At 41.0% G+C, this 22,340-nt stretch overlaps 1 protein-coding gene across 2 annotated transcripts in view; it reads left to right on the top strand.

Moving 5' to 3' along the window:
- THRAP3 (thyroid hormone receptor associated protein 3) overlaps nt 1–22,340 on the top strand; it is a 73,942-nt gene that overhangs the window by 35,918 nt on the left and 15,684 nt on the right. For both annotated transcript variants that reach the window (XM_080801208.1, XM_080801207.1), the window contains exon 3: nt 19,478–19,645. In XM_080801208.1, coding sequence (XP_080657334.1) covers nt 19,509–19,645 — 137 coding nt within the window. In that variant the 5' untranslated portion in view covers nt 19,478–19,508. The remainder of the gene's footprint in view (nt 1–19,477; nt 19,646–22,340) is intronic.

Raw genomic sequence — 22,340 nt, 5'->3', positions numbered from 1 at the left:
ATAGCTAACCCAGCTCATGAGTGCAAGAGCCAAGAACCTAGTTCTTTTTCAGTGCCCAAGCCACTACTCACTGCAGAACCTGGTCCAGTATTAGAAAGTGACTCTCAGGGGCCCCTGGTGGCTCAGTCAGTTAGGCGGTCCGCCTTCTGCTTGGGTCATGATCCTGGAGTCCCAGGATTGAGCTCTGCGTGGGGCTCCCTGCACAGTGGGGAGTCTGCTTTTCCCTCTGCCCTTATCCCACTCGTGTTCTCTCTCTCTCTCTCTCTCTCTCTCTCTGGAATGAATAAGTAAAATCATTTTTAAAAAAGTGACTCTCGGGTGCTGTCTACTTGAGACAGGGTATTTTATTTATTTTTAAAGACCTTTTATTATTTATTTTTTTAAATTTTTAAGCTCTACAACCAATGTGGGGCTGAAACTAACCACCCTGAGGTGAAGAGTTGCATGCTCCACTGACTGAGCCAGCCAGGCGCCCGGAGATGGGGCATTTTAGATTGATAATTCAGCATATTCCCTCACTTACAACCACCTTCATGCCCATCTGGAAGTAACGTTTGATTGTGGAGAACACTGAATGAAACCTGGATTCTGGTCCTAGCTTGGTTGCTGTGTGTCGCAATTATTATGGCTCCCCTTGCCACTGAGCAGGACTTCTCAGCCGCCTGTCTTCTTTGGGCTTCATGACTGTGAGACGTGGACACCAAATCCCTCTGGCTTTTTGTTTGTTTATAATAAACTTTTTCATTGGAGACCTGGTTGACAAACCACTGCGGGAATGGTCCCACATCCCCGTATTAGTTTGCTAGGGCTGCTGAGAGTACAGACTGCGTGGCTTCAGCAAGAGCAGTTTCTTGTCTTACACATCTGGAGGCTTGGAGTTAGAAAATCCACGTGTTGACAGGGTTGGTTCCTTGGCATATAGGTTGGTCTCTTCATACTGTCTTTGCTCCACATATCCCCATGTCCAGATGTCCTCTCTTTATAAGGATAACCTATATCTCTGTAGAGATCCTGTCTCCAAATGAGGTCACATTCTCTGGTACTTGGGGTTAGGACTTCAACATACAAATTTTGGGGGTGAGGGGGAAATAGTTCAACCCATAATAATTCCTCTGTTCCCCATGCCCAGTTTCCCCTGTTATCCACACCGTACATCAGTCTGTGTACAGAATTAATGAACCAGTACTGATACATTGTTGTTACCTAAAGCGTTATCTCTGTTTCAGCACAGGAGAAAACTTCAAAGAGAGACTAGGAAAAGATCCCAAAGTAGTGACCTCCTTTCTGACTTTACTGTAGTGCGTGCGCGAGAAAACTCCCAAAGTCACATTATGAACCTGAAGAGATAATGAAAGATACTTTTTTGTGTGTAATTACAACAGGACAGGGACCTTGTCTTTCTTGTTTGCTGCATCTAGCATAATGTGTAGCGTGGGAGTTAGTGTTGAGTAACTCCACATGGAATGAACAGAAGTACGCTCCTGGTTCTTGCTGGACCATGGTATTTTTGGAGAATAGACTCCTACCACTCTTCCTGAAGGAACTGTAGGCGTACCTACCTTTTATTGTACTTCACTCTGTTGAGCTTTGTAGGTACTGTGTTTTTTGGTTTGGTTTTGTTTTTACAAATGGAATGCTGTGGCATCCCTGCGTCCCACAAGTCTGTCAGTACGGTGCGTGTTCTTAGCCGTTTTTGTCACTTCATGTCTCTGTGTCACAGTTTGGTGATTCTTGCAGTATTTAAAACTTTTAAAATTATATTTGTTATGGTGATCTAGGATTAGTGATTACAACCTGCTGAAAGCTTAAATGATGGGTAGCATTTTTTAGCAATAAAATATTTTTTCATTAAAATAATGTATTTTTTTTAGACATAGTGGTATTGCACACCTGATAGACTACAGTATAGTGTAAACATAAGTTTTAAACCAAAAAATTCATTTGACTTACTTTATTGCTGTGGTTTGGAACCAAACCTGCAGTATTTCCAGTGTGCGTGTGTATGCAGAGATTGTGAAACTTGCTATAATGAGAGAGCAAAACTTTTTAAAACAAAAATGATTGTATATTTACTTTTCCATTAAGCATGTCTAATGCGCAGTGTCCTGTTTGTTTGTAAAGCCCGACTTACTGCCTATGCTAAAACCTTAGAAGTTGTATGTCCAGTATTATCCACATTTAACAAAAGAATAAACAAACCTACAGAAATTATTACTTTCTTAAAGTTCCCCAGGACTGTCTTACTCCAAGTAACTTCCTTTCGCTATGACATTAGTAGACAAACCATAGACTGTACTTACTACACAGGGTGCAGGCAAATAAGGTTATTTACCACTTACTTGTTATTCCTTCACAATACCTCTAAGAGGCATACTTACAATAAAAGAAATTGGTGTGTAAAATTCTTTGCCTGCATTTTATTTTGCTAGCTTCTTTCAGGCTGGTGACTCAGACCTAGTCCATTATTTGTGTGGATTTTTCAGACTTTTCCAGGCACTGACTGATTTTGAAATTATCTTTCTGTGAATGTTACATAATATCCCACCAGTTAAGACTTCCATGTTTTAATTTCTGATTGAGGGAAAAATAGTTTGATTAAAAGAGTGAATAAAGGTGTTCCCCAGCAAAGATTTGTCGTTGGGATCTTAATATTTTCTCTAATGTCAAAACAGGCAAGTTAAGCAAGCTTTATGGAACTCTGATTGCTGTGTGGAAATCAGCCTTGAAATAACTAGTGCCTTTCTGCCTGCTGTAGTTCTGTGTTTACTGAAAATACATATCACTGAATTTTTCCTACTTTTCCAAGTATTTAGAAGTAATATGGTCCTGGGGTGCCTGGCTGGCTCAGTTGGTGGAGTACATGACTTTTGATCTCGGGGTGGTGAGTTCAGACCCCACGTTGGGTGTGGAGTCTACTTTAAACATTTCCTTTTTTAATTTTTAAATGTTTTATTTTTATTTATTTGACAGAGACCCAGCGAGAGAGGGAACACAGGCAGGGGGAGAGGGAGCGGGAGAAGCAGACTTCCCGCTTAGCAGGGATCCCAATGTGGGGCTCGATCCCAGAACCCTGGGATGATGACCTGAGCCACCCAGGCACCTCTCTTTTTAATTAAAAAAAAAAAAAAAAAAGAATTGTAATATGGTCCTGTTCTTTTATTTTTTAATTTTTAAATTTTTTTTTTAATTTTTTAAAGATTTTATTTATTTGACAGACAGATCACAAGCAGGCAGAGAGAGAGGAGGAAGCAGGCTCCCTGCTGAGCAGAGAGCCCGATGCGGGGCTCAATCCCAGGATCCGGGGATCATGACCTGAGCTGAAGGCAGAGGCTTTAACCCACTGAGCCACCCAGGCACCCCTGGTCTGTTCTTTTAAAAAGTGAAAGATGGAAGGGGTGGAGTTTGCCCTATCACTGGAACAAGAAATCAATTAAGTCACTGAAGAGCAAGAAGGAAATGTGACTTTGCTGACTCTGTGATGGAAGAAGCTAGAAGCAGTGTCCCACATCCTGACAGGGGTCTGTAGCTGAGCCCTGACTTGTTCTGGGAATTCATCTTTACCAAGTAAGGTGCTTGCCCAGATGCAAGTTGATAAGGTTTGTTGTTGTTTGAAGAGAGCACAAGAGTGAGGGGGACGGATAGAGGCAGAGGGAGAGAGAGATTCAGAAGCAGACTCCCCCACTGAGTGCAGAGCTCCATCTTACAGTCATGACCTGCACTGAAATCAAGAGTCAGATGCTGAACTGACTGAGCCACCCTGGTGCCCCAAATGCTAAGTTTTTAGTTACAGTCAGAAGGGAAGTGGCCCAAGTCCCTGGTCAGCTAATAATGTATTTTCAGGCAGATTGGCTAGTTTTTTATAAAGGAATAGAATGTGATGAATGTGAAATGATTTCTTCTATAGCAAGTTTTAGCACTGATTGGCTGGAGATGGAAGGATGATTATTTTCTTAAAAGACTTTTTATTTGAGGGGCGCATGGGTGGCTCAGTCAGTTAAGCATCAGCCTTCAGCTCAGGTCATGATCCCAGAGTCCTGGGATTAAGTCCAGCATCGGGCTCCCTGCCCAGTGGGGAGTCTGCTTCCCTCTGCCCCTCTCATTGCTTGTGATCTCTCTCAAATAATTTATTTTTTTTAAGGGAGGTTTTTGGGTTGTTTCTGTTTTTGTTTTTAAGATATTTATTTATTTATTTGACGGAGAGACAGCAAGGGGAGAGGGAGAGAGAGAAGCAGGCTTCCTGTTGAGCAGGGAGCCCAATGCAGGCTCGATCCCACAGGATACTGGGATCATGACCTGAGCGGAAGGCAGGTGCTTAATGACTGAGCCACCCAGGCGCCCCTTAAATAAAAAATCTTTTAAAAAAAGGATTTTATTTGAGAGAGAGAGAGTGAGAGCTCGAGGGAGCATTGTGTGGGGTGCGAGGGGGAATGGGAAGGGTAGAGGGAGAGAGAAGCAGACTCCCTGCTGAGCAGGGAGGCCCACATAGGGCTCAGTCCTAGGACCCTGAGATCATGACCTGAGCAGAAGGCAGCTGCTTAACCAGCTGAGCCACCCAGGTGCCCCAGGATGATTTTTTTTTTTTTTTAAACCAAAAGACTAAGCCGTTCTATTTAATTCCAGTTTTAGGACATGTCTGATTTAAGGATGAGGAATGTCCTGCTAAGTTTGTGTAAATTTTTAAAGTTTTTTTGGCAGTGGTGAGCTATTCAGATCCTCACTTTATTGATTAAAAAATGACCACAAAGAGATAAAAACACTTGCCTCATATGAGAGTTTCTGGGTTTATCCAGAGCATTTGGTTTTGGTAAATTTCTCTCACTTAAGGTGCTCGCATACTTGCTTGGTGCCAGTTATTTATTTATTTTCAGCTTTTCATTGCTCCCAGTGTCAAAAAAATAAAAAAAGAGATCAGGGCCCCTGGGTGGCTCAGTTGGAAAAAGATAGTTCCCTCCCTCTCCTGGGCATCTTGATATTTTGGGCGCAAGGAGGGAAGATAACAGTTTGCAAATGGTCAAACAGGAGACTAGAGCTACAGTTCATTGGTTATTAGCTGATGGCTGGTGCTTGGGCTTGAAAGGAGGGATGTCAAGAAGACTTCCTGAGGTCCGCTGTGCTCCCTGCTGGATAAACCAGCAGAATCTGTAACAGGTTATCAGGTGACTTTGGGAGATGAGCTTTGTCGGACTGAGCCTAAGGTGTCCAGAGTAAGTAACAATGCTATTAATTAGAAAAGGATTACCCCTTACCCTGGAATTTCCCTCAAGTTTGAAGTGACAGTAGAAAACCCCCCTCTTTTCTTCTATTTTTGCTAACAGTTTGGTACGGATTTTCTGAGAGAACTTGGAGTTCCTGTTTGCCATCCAAAGAAGTACTAGCGCTAGAAAAGAGAGAGAGAGATTGACTTTTTGGAGGACTTGGAATTGAACTTTTGTTAAAAGCTGGCTTACTATTTCCCACATAGGCAATATTCTTGATCTAGGGAGAAAAAAAGGTATTATTACAAATAATCCACACATAATCCAGGCTTGCCATTCCTCAGTTGCTCTTCTTTTAAACTGCTTTAGAGCTCACCCCCACGGAAACTTCTTACTACTCAGAAAAATTATCCATGTGTCTGTGGAGAAATAATGAGTTATTTTCTTATGTAGTGAAAACAATACATGGATTTGGGTCTTTGTTTCTGCACTTAACCCTGAGACACACAGACCAAGGGGCCAGATACTGTTTCAGGCCACAGAGGGGTCCCTGTGCTGCACTGTTTTTGTGAAGGTTGCCAAGCTGGTTCCTCAGAATTCTCTTTCCAGCTCAACAACAACTGTTAGGAAGGACAGTTGGGAATTTGTTTTTTTGTAAACAGGTCCGTTGTTAACATAAGTGAACTAAAGTAGTATATGCTTTCATTAATAAAAGTGTTACTTTGAGGGAAGTTGATAGTAAGGCTAACAAAAAGCACATTGGAGGGATGTCTGGGTGCCTCAGTCAGCTGAGTGTCAGACTCTTGATTTTGGCTCAGGTCCTGATCGCAGGGTTGTGAGGTCTGGCTCTGCACTCAGCGGGGAGTCTGCTTGAGATTCTCTTTTCCTCTGTCCCCACTGTCCCCTCACCCCAGCTCAAATGAATAAGTGAATCAATTTTAAAAGATTTATTTATTTATTTGAGACAGAGAGAGAGCAGCCCAAGCAGGGCAGAGAGGCGGAGGCAGAGGGAGAAGCAGGCTCCTCACTGAGTGCGGGGCTCAACCCCAGGACCCAGACCTGAGCTGAAGCCAGACATGGGACTGAGCCACCCAGCGGCCCCATAGATAAGTAAATCTTAAAAAAACAAAACAAAAACCACACTGGGGAACAAATGACCATGTCCTATATTTCCCTAAATGCCAAACAGTTGAAGTGAGCTCAAAATTTTTACAGAGGATTTTGGACTCTGTATTAGAAGCCTTTTAGCTTTTTGGGGTTGCTAATCAAACATGTAGTTTGTTAATACGTATTTTCTATTCTCTAAAAGTGATTTTCTCAGCTGTTACAAGGTATTCACACTTCTAAAAACAAGTCCATGAAACAGCCCACCATGGGAATGGTATTTTGGACTTTTCATGTCCGGTAATTAGGAGGTAGTTTAGGGTTGCACTTTGGAATTTGCTTTAAATGTGTCTAAACTTAAGTCAGAGTGATTGTTGTTTGCTGATAAATGATCTTCCTTGTGGACTTCTTTGCAGAGGACACATGGAGAAGCATGTGGAGGTGAGCAAATTGGGTCTCTTCATTACGGTTTTTTGTTTTGTTTTGTTTTGTTTTTTAAGTGATCTCTTTATCCATCATGGGGCTTGAACTCACAGGCCCCTCCCTTCCCCAAGATCAAGAGTGGCATGCTGTACTGAGCGAGCCAGCCAGGTGCCCCTGGGTGTATTTTTTTTTTTTTTTAAAGATTTTATTTATTTGTTTGACAGAGATCTCAGGTAGGCAGAGAAACAGGCAGAGAGAGAGGAGGAAGCAGGCTCCCCACTGAGCAGAGAACCTGATGCGGGGCTGATCCCAGGACCCTGGGATCATGACCTGAGCTGAAGGCAGAGGCTTTAACCCACTGAGCCACCCAGGTGCTCCGGGTGTATTTTTTTTTTAAATTGAGATATAATTGACATACTAGATTCAGGTGTACAGTACAGTGATTTGATATTTGTGTTTTTGGGTTTTCTTAATACAGGGAATCTCTGGTTGTTGTATTTTATTATTGTTACTGTTTTTTGTATTTTAAGGGAAAAGATACAGGAAAATAGCTGCAGAGACTGGCTATATCCACCCATACTAGTTAAGATTTTGACTATAAATAGAGCCAACCTGCAGAGGGTAGTTTTTGAAATTGGGTGATGGATACACTTGGGTTCTTTCAACTGTTTTTTTTTTCTAGTTTTGTGTATGAATCAACACTTCCATAATAACATTTTAAAGTAATAGAGCCCAGTTGGCTATAAGGCTGGCCTTTCTTAACCCTCCTTAAAGACATAAAAGAATAAAACAGTCCCACTGTGATAAGGTTTCCCCAGATGGACTTTAAGTAATTACAATGCAATGCATCTTTATTTATTTAGGATCATGGAAATGACTGTTCTGGATTTTTAAAGATATCTCAGTAAGAGATGGATAGATGTTTGATTCAACATTAAAGATAAGAGTCAACCCATTAACTCTGGAAGATCAACAACTTTGATTTTTTAGAATATGGGGGGAAGTCATCTGTAAAATGACCAGCTGAGAAATTATATGTAAAGTAAGAAGCTGTCATCCTATCTACCTCATTTTGTGTCTCTTTTCTCCTGCCCTCTGCCTCTTCATACTTTCCTTCTTGCTCTGCAGAGGTCACCACTGTTACAATTTGCTGCATGTGCTTATAGGTGTGTCTTATGTGTACATCTGTACCTACATATTACACATTTGTAAAGCACTTCTGCCAGAGTCCATAGAATTCGATATTTAAACTTTTTAAAGAATTTTAGTACTAAACTTTGGAATAGTTTTTGTTTGTTTGTTTGTTTTAAATTAAGCTCTTTGCCCAGTGTGGAGCTTGAACTCATGACCTCAAGATCAAGAGTTTCGTGCTCTACTGCCTGAATCAGCCAGGTGCCCCCAGAATAATTTTGATTTTATAACCTAGGCAAGGCCAGGCCTTTATTGTATCTTTAAATTATTCAGGCAGTAATTGCCATTCTCCCCACAGGCCCTTTCCCACCTTTAGGAAGGTGTTTAATGCACATTGTGAGTATTCTCTATAAATTTTAGGGCCTCAGAATTGAAATTAGTATTGTTCTTACTGATTTACTTAATTTAAGAGCGCCACATATTAGAGTGAATTATTAAATAAATCCATAAGTATACTAATTTCAATCCTGAATTGAAATCAGAGACCACTTCATTGTCTTCCCCTGCCCCCCCCCCCACCTCATTTCAGTTCCTTCAGGGATACAGGTGGGGTGTGAAGCCTTGACAGTGTTACCCTAGAGATACCCCCAGCTGCTCTTGATTCTGTTTCCCTCTTTCACTCAGGAGAGGGATAATCTCCAGAGGAAAGCATAAAATAGTAAACATGTTTAATATTTCACCTGAGCTCTTTTCTTCTACCCTGAACTTTCCAGAGGCACACAAAGCACAGATCAGGCCATTGCTTTGTCCACTATCTTTTTATGAATGCTGAATTTCTCTCTTGGTATTTCTGCTTCTGTCTTTTCTCTATCTTGGTCATTTTGTGTCCTGTTCACCAAGAATTTTCTGCTTCTTATCCTAGCGACTACTGAAAGGATGGCTGCCTTGACTGACTTGGTGGCAGTAGAGTTTTACTCTAACATGGCACTAATGAGTGAAGTGTCAGTGCCTCTCCCTAACACTGAGGTCATTTTGGTCTTCTGTGTGTTGGTGTAAGACGTAGAGTGGACAAGAGTGATCTCAACTTCCAGTTTAGCAGGCATGTGTAGGGCTGTGGTATGGAATTCAGTCCATACCACAATACAATTCTATTCTGGATTGTATTGTTAATATTTGATCAGCAGGTCTTTTATTATTCCTGCTGGTGTGGGTGGGGAGCTTGGAGAATGAAGAGCAAGTTTGAAAGAGCCAGTTCATTTAGCAAATGTGAAGTGTTCGCTCTGTAGCTACGCACGGTGCAAAGTGCTGAAGATGCAGTGGATACCAGGATCTCTGGCCACTTCATTTTGTAGCCTCCTGGTTTGGGTGTCCTGAATTGTTCAATTAATTCGGTTAGCACTCTTACGTTACCTTATGGTCATTAGATGTAGTGCCATCTGATCTGGAAAAGTGTGCTGTCCTCTTGGCAGAGCAGAGACTTAGTTGTGGGGTCCTGGGCAGGGGACAGCCAGTGCAGGCCTATATGGAATCAGGTCTCAGGAACTTTTCCTGTTCTTTCAGAGTTACGGTAGAGATCCATAAGCAGCTGAGGATAATTTTAAGATCTGTTTTAAAAGCAGGTGTTCTCCAGTAGCAGTTGAAAACCAATTAATGGAATAAACCGTATAAATAGAATAAAGGACATGATCTCAGTGACACAATAAAAACATTTGGAAAAAAAAAAATCCCAACACGCTTTCATAATTAAAATGTTCAATACACTAGGAATAGAAAGAGACTTCCTCAGTCTTACAGACCTCTGTGGAAAACTTGCAGCTTATCATCACACTTAAAGATGGACGGAGGCTCTACAGCAGAGAATCCTCCCAGAAGAGGGCTGGTGTTGAGCTGCCCCTTTCCAAGCAAGGACCGTTTTAAAAATTCTAGGTGGTTATATTTGAGTTTCTTGTTAGTAGTCTCTTGCTACATGAAGCCCTTTGTTCTCTACACACAGCTGTAGTTTTCCTGTTCAGGCTCTCTCAAATGATCTGTAATAGAAACATTCGTATTGTCTTTGGTAAAAGATTTCTTTTTGTACTAGAAGTTCTGAGGCCGATTTCAAGCAGAATATGTTTCCATTTTTTGGAATGTTACAAGTTAGACATAGGGGTGGGAGAAGAGAGCTGGTTGCTTTAGTTAAGCATTTCTGCTTTGCTGGTGAAAGAACTAAATTCTCAGAGATCATTATGCTTCAGAGATTTTTTTTTTTTTAAACTAATCAGCTTCACAAGAGACTGATGGCTGAAACATGAAAATAGAAATAGCTAAAAAAAAAAAAAAAGAAAAAATAGAAATAGCTAACCTATAAGGTGATGGTGAGTCACAATGTTGGAAGAGTACGTGTTTGAATTTTGGACCTATTTAGCTTTGGAACTTAGTTACCTAACTCAAGTCCTTGTTTTCTCTTCTGTAAAACTGGTTCAGAACATAGTAAAGAGGTTTGAGTGTATAAAAATGAGGTAATGAAGGTTTATAGCTCCTTATCTAGCATATCTTGGTAAACCTTAGCAGTTGTTACTGGTAATCAAAGTGCCAGGGAATCACTTTTCTTTTCCTTTTTTTAAGATTTATTTGTCAGATTGAGAGGGAGAGCACAAGTATGGGGGAGGGGCAGAGGGAGAGGGAGAAGAGAAGCATCCTTCCTGCCGAGCAGGGAGCAGGATGGGGGACTTCTTCCCAGTACCCTGGGATTATGGTCTGAGCAGAGGGCAGATGCTTTAATCCGTTTTCAATAGAGAACATCTAGCAAGAAAGCCATTTTTTGCCTAAGGTGGTCTTTTCTGGTGGGCTGGTCCATTCAGAGAGTAAGTTAGACTGAGTTAGAAGGATGTTCGATGAATGTATTCTAGATATGGAGTAGGAGGAGCTAGCTGCTCTCCCCCTCCCCCCCTCGCCCTGTGCTGCCCCCCCTCCCCCCGTAGGTCTACACCTAATGTAGGGCTTTAACTTAGAACCCTGACGGAAATCGAGACTCACCATGGTCTACTGACTTTGAGCCAGCCAGGTGCCCCAGGAGCTGGATGTTCTTAAGTAGTGAGCCCTTCAGATCAGTGTAGCTGAATGGCCCTAGTTGAGGAAATGATACATCCTAGACCTTCAGAGGATAGTCCCAGTTTAAAATCCTTTTCGCCATTGCCAACCTAAATATCCTGTAAACTTCACCTTCCTAGAGATAAACATATTTTCATCCCAGCTTGTCTTAGCCAGAAGCAAAGCAGAAACTTTATTTCTTTCGGTGGGTTTAGTATAAAGCTCCCAAAGAGGGAGGGACCCCGAGAGGGTTGCCCAAGGCAGAAACTTTCACTGGGCTATTTGCCAACTTTCAGCTTTGAACTCTGGTCCCATACTTTTAGGTTTCTTACAGATGACTGTTATGGGTCATAAAATCATAGCTTTCTCTTTCTTTGAACTTCATGAAGATGGAAATTCTTATGCTTCAGTTTCCTGTTTTCAATATTTATTCATGACTAAAACTTGTATATTTATAAGTATATGTCATAGATGTTTTATGCATTTCAGTATTCAGGGTATAATATGGTATTTACATTTTATTTTATCAAAGATTTTATTTTTTATTTTTTTTTCAAAGATTTTATTTTATTTGACGGAGGAGTTGGGGGAAGAGAAGTAGGCTCCCCATAGGGAGACCTGTACAGGGCTTGATCCCAGAACCTTGGGATTATGACCTAAACCAAAGGCAGACGCCCAACTGACTGAGCCACCCAGATGCCCTGGTATTTACATTTTAAGCTAGGGACTTACCTAGAAGATTTCTAATAAGCCTTATGCTAATAATATTCATGCACTTCCTTTTGGAGGACTGGTTTTGGGGAAGATTTCTATAGGTGATTGTTCTTATCTCTTTTGACCATTAGTTTTCTCTTACTTTCCACTTAGAGGGTGATATTTACTGATCCTGACCTGGAATTGTCTAGGTTTAGAGCTTACTTGGGTCCTGTAACCCAAATTAAACATTAAAATGAGTGTTCTTCTTTGTAACACTCTCGCTTTCTTGAATTAAAACTTGGGTTTTCTGTCATGAGTGCTTGGAGCAAGAATTAGTAATGAAAGCTTCATGATGGTAATACAGTCTAATAACCTAGGAAAATAACATACAGGCACCTCTGTATGCTTCACTGCTGCAGGGAAGCTCCTGGCACTAGAAAAAGAGGCTGCTGTTGATCAGAATAGCGGCTCGTACTTTGGTCTCAGATTGGTTGTAATGTGTACATTGAAATGAGAATTCAACACGGTGTAAAATGTTGTGAATCTGCTCTCTTGGAGAAATTGAATATTCTGTGAGATAGTAAATTTGATACGGGAATGAGAAGAGGAAAAAAGTGTAGTCTGTTCAAGCAAAGCCCTCTCTAGACATGAAATTACAGCGGGGGAGCCCTTCAGGCAGTGTAGATGCAGAGAGCCAGAGATCAGACTGTTCATCACGGGCGTGCGTTATGGGCGTCTGTTAGTCCCTCGGCCAACTCCATTTCTGTATCTGTCCGTGGGTTTCGAAAGCCTCAAAGGACTTATTAGGAAGGCTTTGGGTCTGCTTGATGTTACCATTTTGTTTCAGGTCATAGTATGTTTGCCTTTAGTTTTTGTTTACTTGACTAGTAAATCCTTTTTCTATAAAGGTAAAGTCTAAGAAGATCTTTAAAATATGAACCAAGTATTTATGGATTGAAGGATAGTTGTGTGGTATATATATACCTTGGTCATTTGGTGCTGCTAAGGTTGGAACCCCAGTATGTAGCGTTTTGAGGTTATATTTGGCACTGCTTAGTTTTAGGAACCCAAAGTCCTGACAAGTGTGACCTCTCAGGCTACCTGCAGGGTTCTGGCCATGGGATAAATACTTCCATAATGTTTATTCTGGTGAATTCAGCAGATACCTAACAATTGCTAAGATAATGCTGGAGTAATTACTAGGGACAATGAAAACAAACTTAACCTGGGGTGAGAACGGAAAAGGAATAATTTAATTCTTCCTTATCGTTGAGAGGTTTTTTTATAAAAAGATTTTATTTATTTATTTGACAGAGATCACAAGTAGGCAGAGAGGCAGGCAGAGAGAGGAAGGGAAGCAGGCTCCCTGCTGAGCAGAGAGCCGGATGCGGGGCTCAATCCCAGGACCCTGAGATCATGACCTGAGCCGAAGACAGAGGCTTTAACCCACTGAGCCACCCAGGTGCCCCTCGTTGAGAGTTTTTGATTTAGAGACGTTTGCTTTGGCTTTGTCTGCCAATATTATTTCTTGTTTTGGGGTTGAAAAGTAAGATGTATTTTAATGATATAAAAGCCATATAATTATGTATCTTAAGATCTTCATTTTAAATAAAATGCATCTGTTCTTCCAAGGCCCATTGATCTGCTTGGTAATTAGAGAAATGGTTCTGGTGGAGAAGGCTTGGGCTTTGAAAGAGCTGATGGCTCTGGGACCTGTGCTCTCAGGTGGTTCTGCAGGAACAGTTTAAAGGGAACCTTAGCTCCAAGTGACAGGATCGTATCTGAAGTGATTTCAAAAGGGTGTTTGAAATTCTTCTCTTGGGTTTTAAATGAAAGGTTGGAGGAGAAAAGAACGAAAACAATAGTGTAAATACATACAGGGTATAGGAGGGATCTGTCTTGCAGAAGGGTGTATGAGAAAAGACATCCAGGTTTAGTGACTTGAGGCTCAGGCCAGTGTGTGCTTGGTATGGCTTTCCAGAAAGAAGTTTTCAGATGCAGTAATAGTCTATATTAGGCCACCTTTGTAGACTTATTCTTAAGCTCTGAGTATCCCAGTGAAGGAAGACACAACGAATTGACATTAACAAGGTAATAATGGGGATATGATACCACATTGTCTGAAGAGTGTTGGAGAGTTTGAGACTCAATCATACCAGGCTCCTAACTATAGGAGGTGAGGAATCAGGTCCTATATTTCTGCATCCTTAACATGTTGGGCACTTAATAGTAACTGTTGATTGCTACTTGTTCAGTTGGTGGATTCTTTTATAATCTGGTGTAGGAGCATGACTACCTTACCTTAAATGTGAGAAGGTTTTACCCAAATTGTGTTTGAGGGGACATGTTTTCCCCTGAGCCCATGTTACACCATAGTCCTTCTGTAGGGACCTGACTTGTTTTATAATATTCTAAATGAAACAGCCTCTCCAGGAATGGGGGGCTTTGATGAAGAAGCAAAACTTCTTTTTGAGGAAATTCTGGTTTGAACAGAAATCAGATGCTCGGTACTCATAACATGTGAAAAGGTGCCAAATTGATTTGCAAGGAGGTGTTTGTTTTTCTCACTTCCCAATATATTTGTAGGATGTGGACATGGAAGAAATGATAGAGGAAAAAGTATGTGTAATCACAGTGACATCTAAAAGTCTTCAAAAGAGAATTGAGAGTTGTTTTGAATGGATTTTACTTATTTGATCAAATGGCTTTACTTACGATTGTCCCTATCTTATACTAAGAAGTATATGTATGTATATCAAGAGAAAAAACTTGGGGCGCCTGGGTGGCTCAGTCGTTAAGCATCTGCCTTTGGCTCAGGTTGTGATCCCAGGGTCCTGGGATCGAGCCCCACATCAGGCTCTCTGCTCACCAGGAAGCCTGCTTCCCCCTCTTCCACATCCCCTGCTTGTGTTCCCTTTCTCGCTGTGTCTGTCTCTGTCAAATAAATAAATAAAATCTTTAAAAAGAGAGAGGAAAAAACTTACTGTCTTTTGGACACTTCCTTTCCCTTTCTCTTCATGTAACTTGATCTTTGTTAGTCTTTAGGTGACAGCTTAAATACCACCTCTTGACCATCTTACCTAAGTAAGTCACTGCTATACTGTATAAATTTAACATTATATCATCTTTGTCTTGTAGTACCTACCAGAATTTGTAATTATGTTTTTGGTGGGTTGCATATTTGTTGTCTCTCAGCGCCTCTAGACTATAAGCTCCGTGAAGGCAAGGATCAAATCTGGTTTACATTTTTTTTTAAGGAGAGGTGAGGCAGAGGAAGAGACAGACTCTCAAGCAGGCTCCACACCCAGTCATGTCAGTCTCACAGTTCTGAGATCATGATCTGAGCTGAAATCACAGCTGACACTTAACTGACTCAGCCACCCAGGCACCACAGATCCGCTTTAATTTTAATTTAAGTGTTTATCCACTAGCTAGCATCCTCTTGAATGAGTTAAATGATTCATTGATTTATTTCCAGCTGTGTTTTTGTATCATCCAAAATTATTCCACTTCTCATGGCATAATGATGTTTTTAAAATTAGTTTCAGTTCACATTTAAAAAGTTCCAGGAGTAGGAGTGAGGGTGGTATCACAGTATTGTGACTCTTAAGCATACTTATCGATTCTAATAAGTTCAGTACACATAGAAATGTTAAGTTTGGCTCTGCCTTTATTTAGGTAACAATATTTTCTTCTTAATGAAAATTAGCTTTTTTTTTTTTTTTAAGGTTTTATTCATTTGAGGGGTACCTGGGTTTGGGTCAGGTCATGATTCAGGGGTTCTGGGATCGAGCTCCTCCCCTGCTCCCTGCTTGTGATCTCTCTCTCTCAAGTATAAATAAATAAAATCTTTAAAAAAAGATTTTAGTTATTCATTAGAGAGAGCACAGACTTCCCACTGAGCAGGGAGCCCAACGCAGGGCTTGATCCCAGGACCTGGAGACCATGACCTGAGGTGAAGGCTGATGCTTAACCATCTGAGCTACCCAGGTGCCCCTGAAAATTAGCTTCTTAATTTTCTGATTTCTGGGGGTTGAAATGAACATTTCTTTTGACACTAACTTGCCACTTTCTTTCCCTGAACTTTTTCTTTTTAAAGGCTGATGTTGTCCACCTGTTGTGTGAATAATCCAAAAGGATTTTCATTTCTTGCTCAAGCTAAAATTAAAGATTGGGCAGAGATGTTATGAGGCAAAGATAGCCCTAAACTTGTGACAGAAAAAAGCCATTCAGCAGGACTGAACCCCGAAAAACCCAAAACATCCTGAAGGCTGACCAGAAAAACAAAACGCATTTTCTGTACTTAATTTCTATAAATTGCTCGGTTACACCTCCACCTCCTATCCCTGAATAACTTAATCCTCTACCCTGGCTTTGCATAATGACGCCACTGCCAAAAAAGCTTCAGGTGGAAAGCCCTTTGACCTTGCTAAAGCACACAGCAGTTCAGTCCCTTTGGCAGGGTTTAGACTTTAGGTCTTTGGCATCCTCATTTGGCAATGTCTTTACTCACTACCCTTTGTCTCTGGCTTCCTAGCAGTTTCTCCGTCATTCTCTAAATCAGGTCTCTTTTTCATGGTTATGGTTATTTCCCCTATAACCTGGAGCACCTTAGAGAAGGACTGGGTGGCTACTTTTGATTGTGTGTCTGGGCAAACCTCTGAGGAGATGGCATTTGAGCTGAGATCTGAATAACAAAATCCAAGAGGTGAGGGAGGGTGAAATGTTTGCTGATAATCATTTTCCCCTTCCCAAGCCAGGACAGCATCATAAGAGACTCTTAAGCAAAGCAGTGAGGCAGGGATGTGTGGTAGAATAAGCTCTGGAATTTTGGCCTGGTTTGGCTGTTAACTAGCTTTGTGGCTTTTGACAGAGCCCTTGTTCTTCCTGGTCTTTGATAGACACGTGCTATAGCACTTCAACTTCTTGCTCCTTGGAAGATGCCCAGAGTTGTAGGTTATAAAGGAGGGTATGTGAGTTGGCTTGATGTAGCGTACCTCGAAGACCAAACCCAGCAAACTTGTCAGGGCAGCTCTGAGGCTCTCTATTCATTCCTGTGGGGGAGGAAAGAAAAGGAAAAGGCAATTTTGTTTTTTCATGAGAAACCTGAAAAAAGGTTGACCCTTGATGCTAAAGAAGAGGTAAAGGAAAGTGACAGTTCTTCACTTTATAAATTACCTTAGTACTGTGTTTATGGATTGACACTGTGTATTTTACAGGATGTAGTCCATGCCACCTTGGTATTAGAGTATTTGATGATACATTTTGTTTAGAGATTTATTTATTTGGAGAGAAGGTGGGTGGGGGAGGGGCAGTGGGAGAGGGAGTCTCAAGCAGACTGTCCACTGAGTGCTGAGCCCAAGACTCTGAGATCATGACCTGAGCAGAAATCAAGAGTGGGATGCTTAACCCACTGAGCCACCTGGGTGCTTAATCCACATCTTTTTTAGCCATCTGTCGATGGACACTTGGGTTACTTCATAATGTTAGCTGTTTTAAATTATACTACAATAAACATAGAGGTGCCCATGTCTTTTTGAATTAGTGTGTTCATATTCTTAGGGTAAATACCCAGTAGTGGAATTACTCAATCATATGTTAAGTCTATTTTTAATTTTTTTGAGCAACCTCCGTACTTTCCACAGTGACTGCACCAGCTTGCATTCCCACCACAGCACACGAGGGTTCCTTTTTCTCCATATCCTCACCAACCCTTGTTGTTTCTAGTGTTTTTGATTTTATCCATTCTAACAGGTGTGAGGTGATACCTCACTGTGGTTTTTGTTTTTTTTTTTTAAAGATTTTGTTTATTTATTTGACAGACAGATCACAATTGGCAGAGAGACAGAGAGAGAAAGGAGGAAGCAGGCTCCCCACTGAGCAGAGAGCCCGATGCAGGGCTCAATCCCAGGACCCTGGGATCATGACCTGAGATGAAGGCAGAGTCTTTAACCCACTGAGCCATCCAGGCGCCCCCTCACTGTGGTTTTTGATTTGCATTTCCCTGATGATGAGTGATGTTGGGCATCTTTTCCTTTGTCTCTTGGCCATCTGTATGTCTTTGGAGAAATATGTTCTGTCTTCTGCCCATTTTTTTAATAAAGATTTTATTTATTTATTTATTTATTTATTAAAAAAATTTTTTTTTTAAGATTTTATTTTTTTATTTGGCAGACAGAGATCACAAGTAGTCAGAGAGGCAGGCAGAGAGAGAGGAAGGGAAGCAGGCTCCCCACTGAGCAGAGAGCCTGATGCCGGGCTCGATCCCAGGACCCTGGGATCATGACCTGAGATGAAGGCAGAGGCTTTAACCCACTGAGCCACCCAGGCACCCCTAAGATTTTATTTATTGATTTAACAGACAGAGATCACAGGTAGGCAGAGAGGCAGGCAGAGAGAGAGGGGAAGCAGGCGCCAGCAGAGAGCCCGATGCGGGGCTAGATCCCAGGACCCTGGGATCATGACCTGAGCCGAAGGCAGAGGCTTTAACCCACTGAGCCATCCAAGAGCCCCTCTTCTGTGCATTTTTAAATGGTTGTGTGTGTTTGTGTGTGTGTGTGTTGTATGAGTTCTTTGTATATTTTGGATAATACTTATCACATATATTATTTGCAGATCTCTTCTATTCAGTAGGTTGTCTTTTTGTTTTATTAATTGTTTGCTTCACTGTGGAGAAGCTGTTTATTTTGGTGGAGTCCCAATAGCTTATTTTTGCTTTTGTTTCCCCTCATCTCAGGAGGCCCATCCATCTAGAACAATGTTGCTATAGCCAGTGTCAGAGAAATTACTACCTGTGCTCTCTTCTAGGATTTTTATGGTTTGAGGTCTCACATTTAGGTCCTTTTAATCCATTTTGAGTTTATTTTTGTGTTTGGTAGAAGAAGAAAGTCATCCAGTTTCATTCTTTTGCATGTAGCTGTCAGTTTCCCCCAGTCCCATTTGTTGTTCTGTGACACGTTCTTCATCTTTTTCTTGGAATTAAATATGGATTTGCCTCATGACTTTAAGGCCCAGGGAGTAGAAAATGGTCAGATGTTGTCATATACTTAGTAACCAAGATCCCATTGCATAGGGTTTCCTTTCTTAGAATTGGGAAACCTGCCTCAGGTCTCAATACCTTTTTTTTTTTTTTTAAAGATTTATTTATTTATTTATTTGACAGACAGAGATCACAAGTAGGCAGAGAGGCAGGCAGAGAGAGAGAGGAGGAAGCAGGCTCCCTGCCGAGCAGAGAGCCCGATGCGGGGCTCGATCCCAGGACCCTGGGATCATGACCTGAGCCGAAGGCAGAGGCTTTAACCCACTGAGCCACCCAGGCGCCCCAGGTCTCAATACTTTTAACAGTTGACTTAGTCTGAAAAATTTGTCTGCTTATTGACAAAAGACTATATTTATCAAATCATTGGTAGCTCCCCTCACTGTTGTCAGTGTTTCATTTTGTTCCCAAATCAGGGCTACAGGTCAGATTTTCCATTTGCTGCTGTGGCTTGAACTGTTTGGGACTGTACTGCTTAGAAATCCCTCCTTTAAATAAAGAAAAAAATTTTTTTTAAAGTAAGCTCCAGGCCCAACACGGTACTCAAACTCACAAACCCTGAGATCAAGTGTTGCGTGCTCTACCAACTGAGTCAGCCAGGTACCCCTAAAAAAAGTTTTCTTTTTAATTGAAGTACAGTTAACATAGAAATCCCTCTTGGTAAAAGGGCAAAGTGTTTTTAATCAGTTGTTTTGTGTGTGTGTGTGTGTGTGTGTGTGTGTGTGTGTATGTGTGTGTGTGTGTAATTGTTTCTAAGTGTCCAGAGAAGTTCAAGTTTGCAAAGGTATTCCCTCATTTGTTTGAATCTGTTTTCTTACTTTAGGTGTAACTGAAAAGTGACCTTCTCTTCAGAGATGTCAAAAACAAACAAATCCAAGTCTGGATCTCGCTCTTCTCGCTCAAGATCTGCATCAAGATCTCGTTCTCGTTCATTTTCGAAGTCTCGGTCCCGAAGTCGATCTGTCTCTCGTTCAAGGAAGCGCAGGCTGAGGTAAGGAGATGTGATTGTGTATCAGGATAACCATTGCATCGATCATTGTGGGTGTCTGAAGAGCTTTTGCTGGATTCTTTCTGTGAGTTTCAGTTGGAGTGGGTTGGCTTAAGGCAGAGGGATAACGGGCTGTAAGATATTACAGGTTTCTTGAAACGCTGCAAATCCAAATCACCGTTGAGTGCCATGCTGTTTGCCTAATTCCTTTTCTCCTCTGCCAGCATGTGCTATTTCTCATCTACTTTGGAAGAAAGAGCATTTTGTTTTTATCTGAGCTGCTTGCTTCAAATCTCTACACCTGATTGTTTTTTCCTGGAATATTTCTGGAGGCTTTGGACCAGAGTTTATATGCATCATCGGCAAAGAAAAGATAGCTAAGAGGATTAATAGTATGACCGACATTGTGAGGAAAGCAGCCTTATTAACTCTAACATAATTAAACCTTAAAAACTTAATGGGAATTGTTTGCATATACCCGATGTGCCAGTTACTAATAAGTGGTGTCTGTCTGGTAAACCACAGCAAAGCTATCCAAAAGTCACTCTTGTAGACATCACTGTGCCTAAGTGTACAAAGAATTCTTTTTAATTTGTTGCCAGTATTCTTTAATTTAGCCAGTATTGACATCTTTAGGTGGATTTCCCTATTGCAGTTATGTCTTAGAATAGGATGCTAACCCTCCAACGCCTTTCCTCTTTTGATGTGTTGGGAGTTGGGTTTTTTAGTCTTTAAAACTTTTAATTTTTTTTTATGAGTAGACAAGAACCTTTTAGTATATACAAGTTTCTGCATGTGAATGTTGTTGTATTTAACCACCAAAGGGGGATAATGTGCACAGTTTTGTTATTTTTGTCAGAATTGCACCAGGCAGGGAGATAATTTCTCAAGTCTCACCACTTGAGGACCCCCCCACTTCCTGCCATTCTTTATTTCATGAGTATCTAGAGTTCTTTTGTTAAATGAACTGATTATGAAATTTAAAATAAACCATAGGAAAAGTAGTTACTAAGCTGCATTCTTTATTCCCATAGTCCTGTAGTATTCCTAAAAATGATGGTTGGTGGGATTCTTTTTTTTTTTTTTTTCCCTTTCTTCCCAACAAGAACAAGTTAATTCTTCACTTGATCCTAGCCAAAAGGCCAAGAAACGATGAGAACAAGTTGATTCTTAAATGGAATCTGTAAGAGACCTCCCTGAAAATTAATTTCAGACCAGAGGGTGAATAAAAAGTTGGCGGCCATAAATATTAATGATTCTGATAATAAGGGGGAGAATATAATGAGTCTCTCCCTCAAACAAAAGAAACATTAGATTTTTTTATTTTTAAAGATAACATTGCACCTTGAGGGTAATGAGTTCTAGCCTTTCCTCTCCTCTTTGGCTTTTGGGCATGCATTTTTATACCAACCTTAGTTCAGGCGGAGGCTAAATAGAGGTTGTTGCCCATTTGTGTGAGAATCCATATAAGTAAAATTCTAACCCACCTTTTACCTCTCCGGAAAAAGAAGAGGGATCCCACTAAATACATTTATATCTACCTTAGGAAGTTGCTATCAAGATAGGGGATTGAGCAGTGGCTTTTCGTAACTCCTGCCTTGCACCTAGAGTCTTTAGATTTGGGCCATTAAAATTTCAGTTTATCTCAGTTGGTTCTGAAAGGTAACACTTTAAAACTTAATGGAGTGAATGGAAATCAAGTAACTGGCTCAAAAACAAGAGGCTAATACAACCAAAACTGAGTGACAGAATTGAACTGACACAGACCAGCGTGGAAAATGCTAACAAGCTCTGAAGTATCTGTGATAACTGGGATTCTGGGCAGATCTGTCTAGACAGATCTCTTCTTCCTCTACAGATTTATTTGGCATGGTCATTGACTTGGCAAATGAGGGGGAACTGTCTTGGGCAGTATGTGCGGGGGTAGGTCTAGAGCCACTTTATGTGCTATCTTTTATACTGAGAAGATGGTTATCTTAAAGGAATTTCTCCACTAAAAAACAAGTTTTTATACTCGATTCTAGTCTGACATTTCTGTTTTTTAGAAACAGATAAATTTGCCACTGGATGTTCAATTTTTACTTCTGGCTTATTTGTTCCATGATTTTTTTTTTCTTTTATTTTCCCTCTCCTATAAGGAAAGTATACTATCCAGAGAGTTTGAGAAACCATGCCTTTAAATTAACTTAACTGCTGAGTTCTACAGAATTGGAGAAAATTGATTGTTTCCTTGTATTTCACAGACCGTATCCTTTTAAGTGACTTCTCGTAAATAACTTCATTTGCAATCTGCAGAGACTCATGTTCCTGCATCTGTGCAGTGACTGCGGGTTTTGGATGCAGTATGCCACAGGGCCCTCTAGTAGTTGGTGACAGAAGCAGCAGTAGCCTCTGAGGATGGGAACATGAATTAAACCCTCCTTAGTGCTGGTGGTGCATCACCTCTCTCGAGTATAGCCATTTAATCGGGTCATGTTCAGTTTCATAGCCTGCATCTGCCTCTTCCTTCTTTTCTTATATTGTTACTGTTTTCGAATGAAAAGTATGGAAGGTAAGTTCTTGCTTTTGTTTTTTAATTGTACTTTAATAGCAATCGTTAACAACCAGTAATAGGATGCATTTTTGCCAGTCACTGTTGTTCTTGGGGTAGGTAAAGAACCTGAACACCATGGGTAATAAGGAGTGGAAGACCAATTCC

The sequence above is a fragment of the Martes martes genome (assembly GCF_963455335.1).
Source record: "Martes martes genome assembly, chromosome: 4".
In the NCBI taxonomy this organism is placed as follows: Eukaryota; Metazoa; Chordata; class Mammalia; order Carnivora; family Mustelidae; genus Martes; species Martes martes.
Note: the sequence above shows the minus strand (reverse complement) of the source record. Positions and strands in the feature narration are given on the sequence as shown.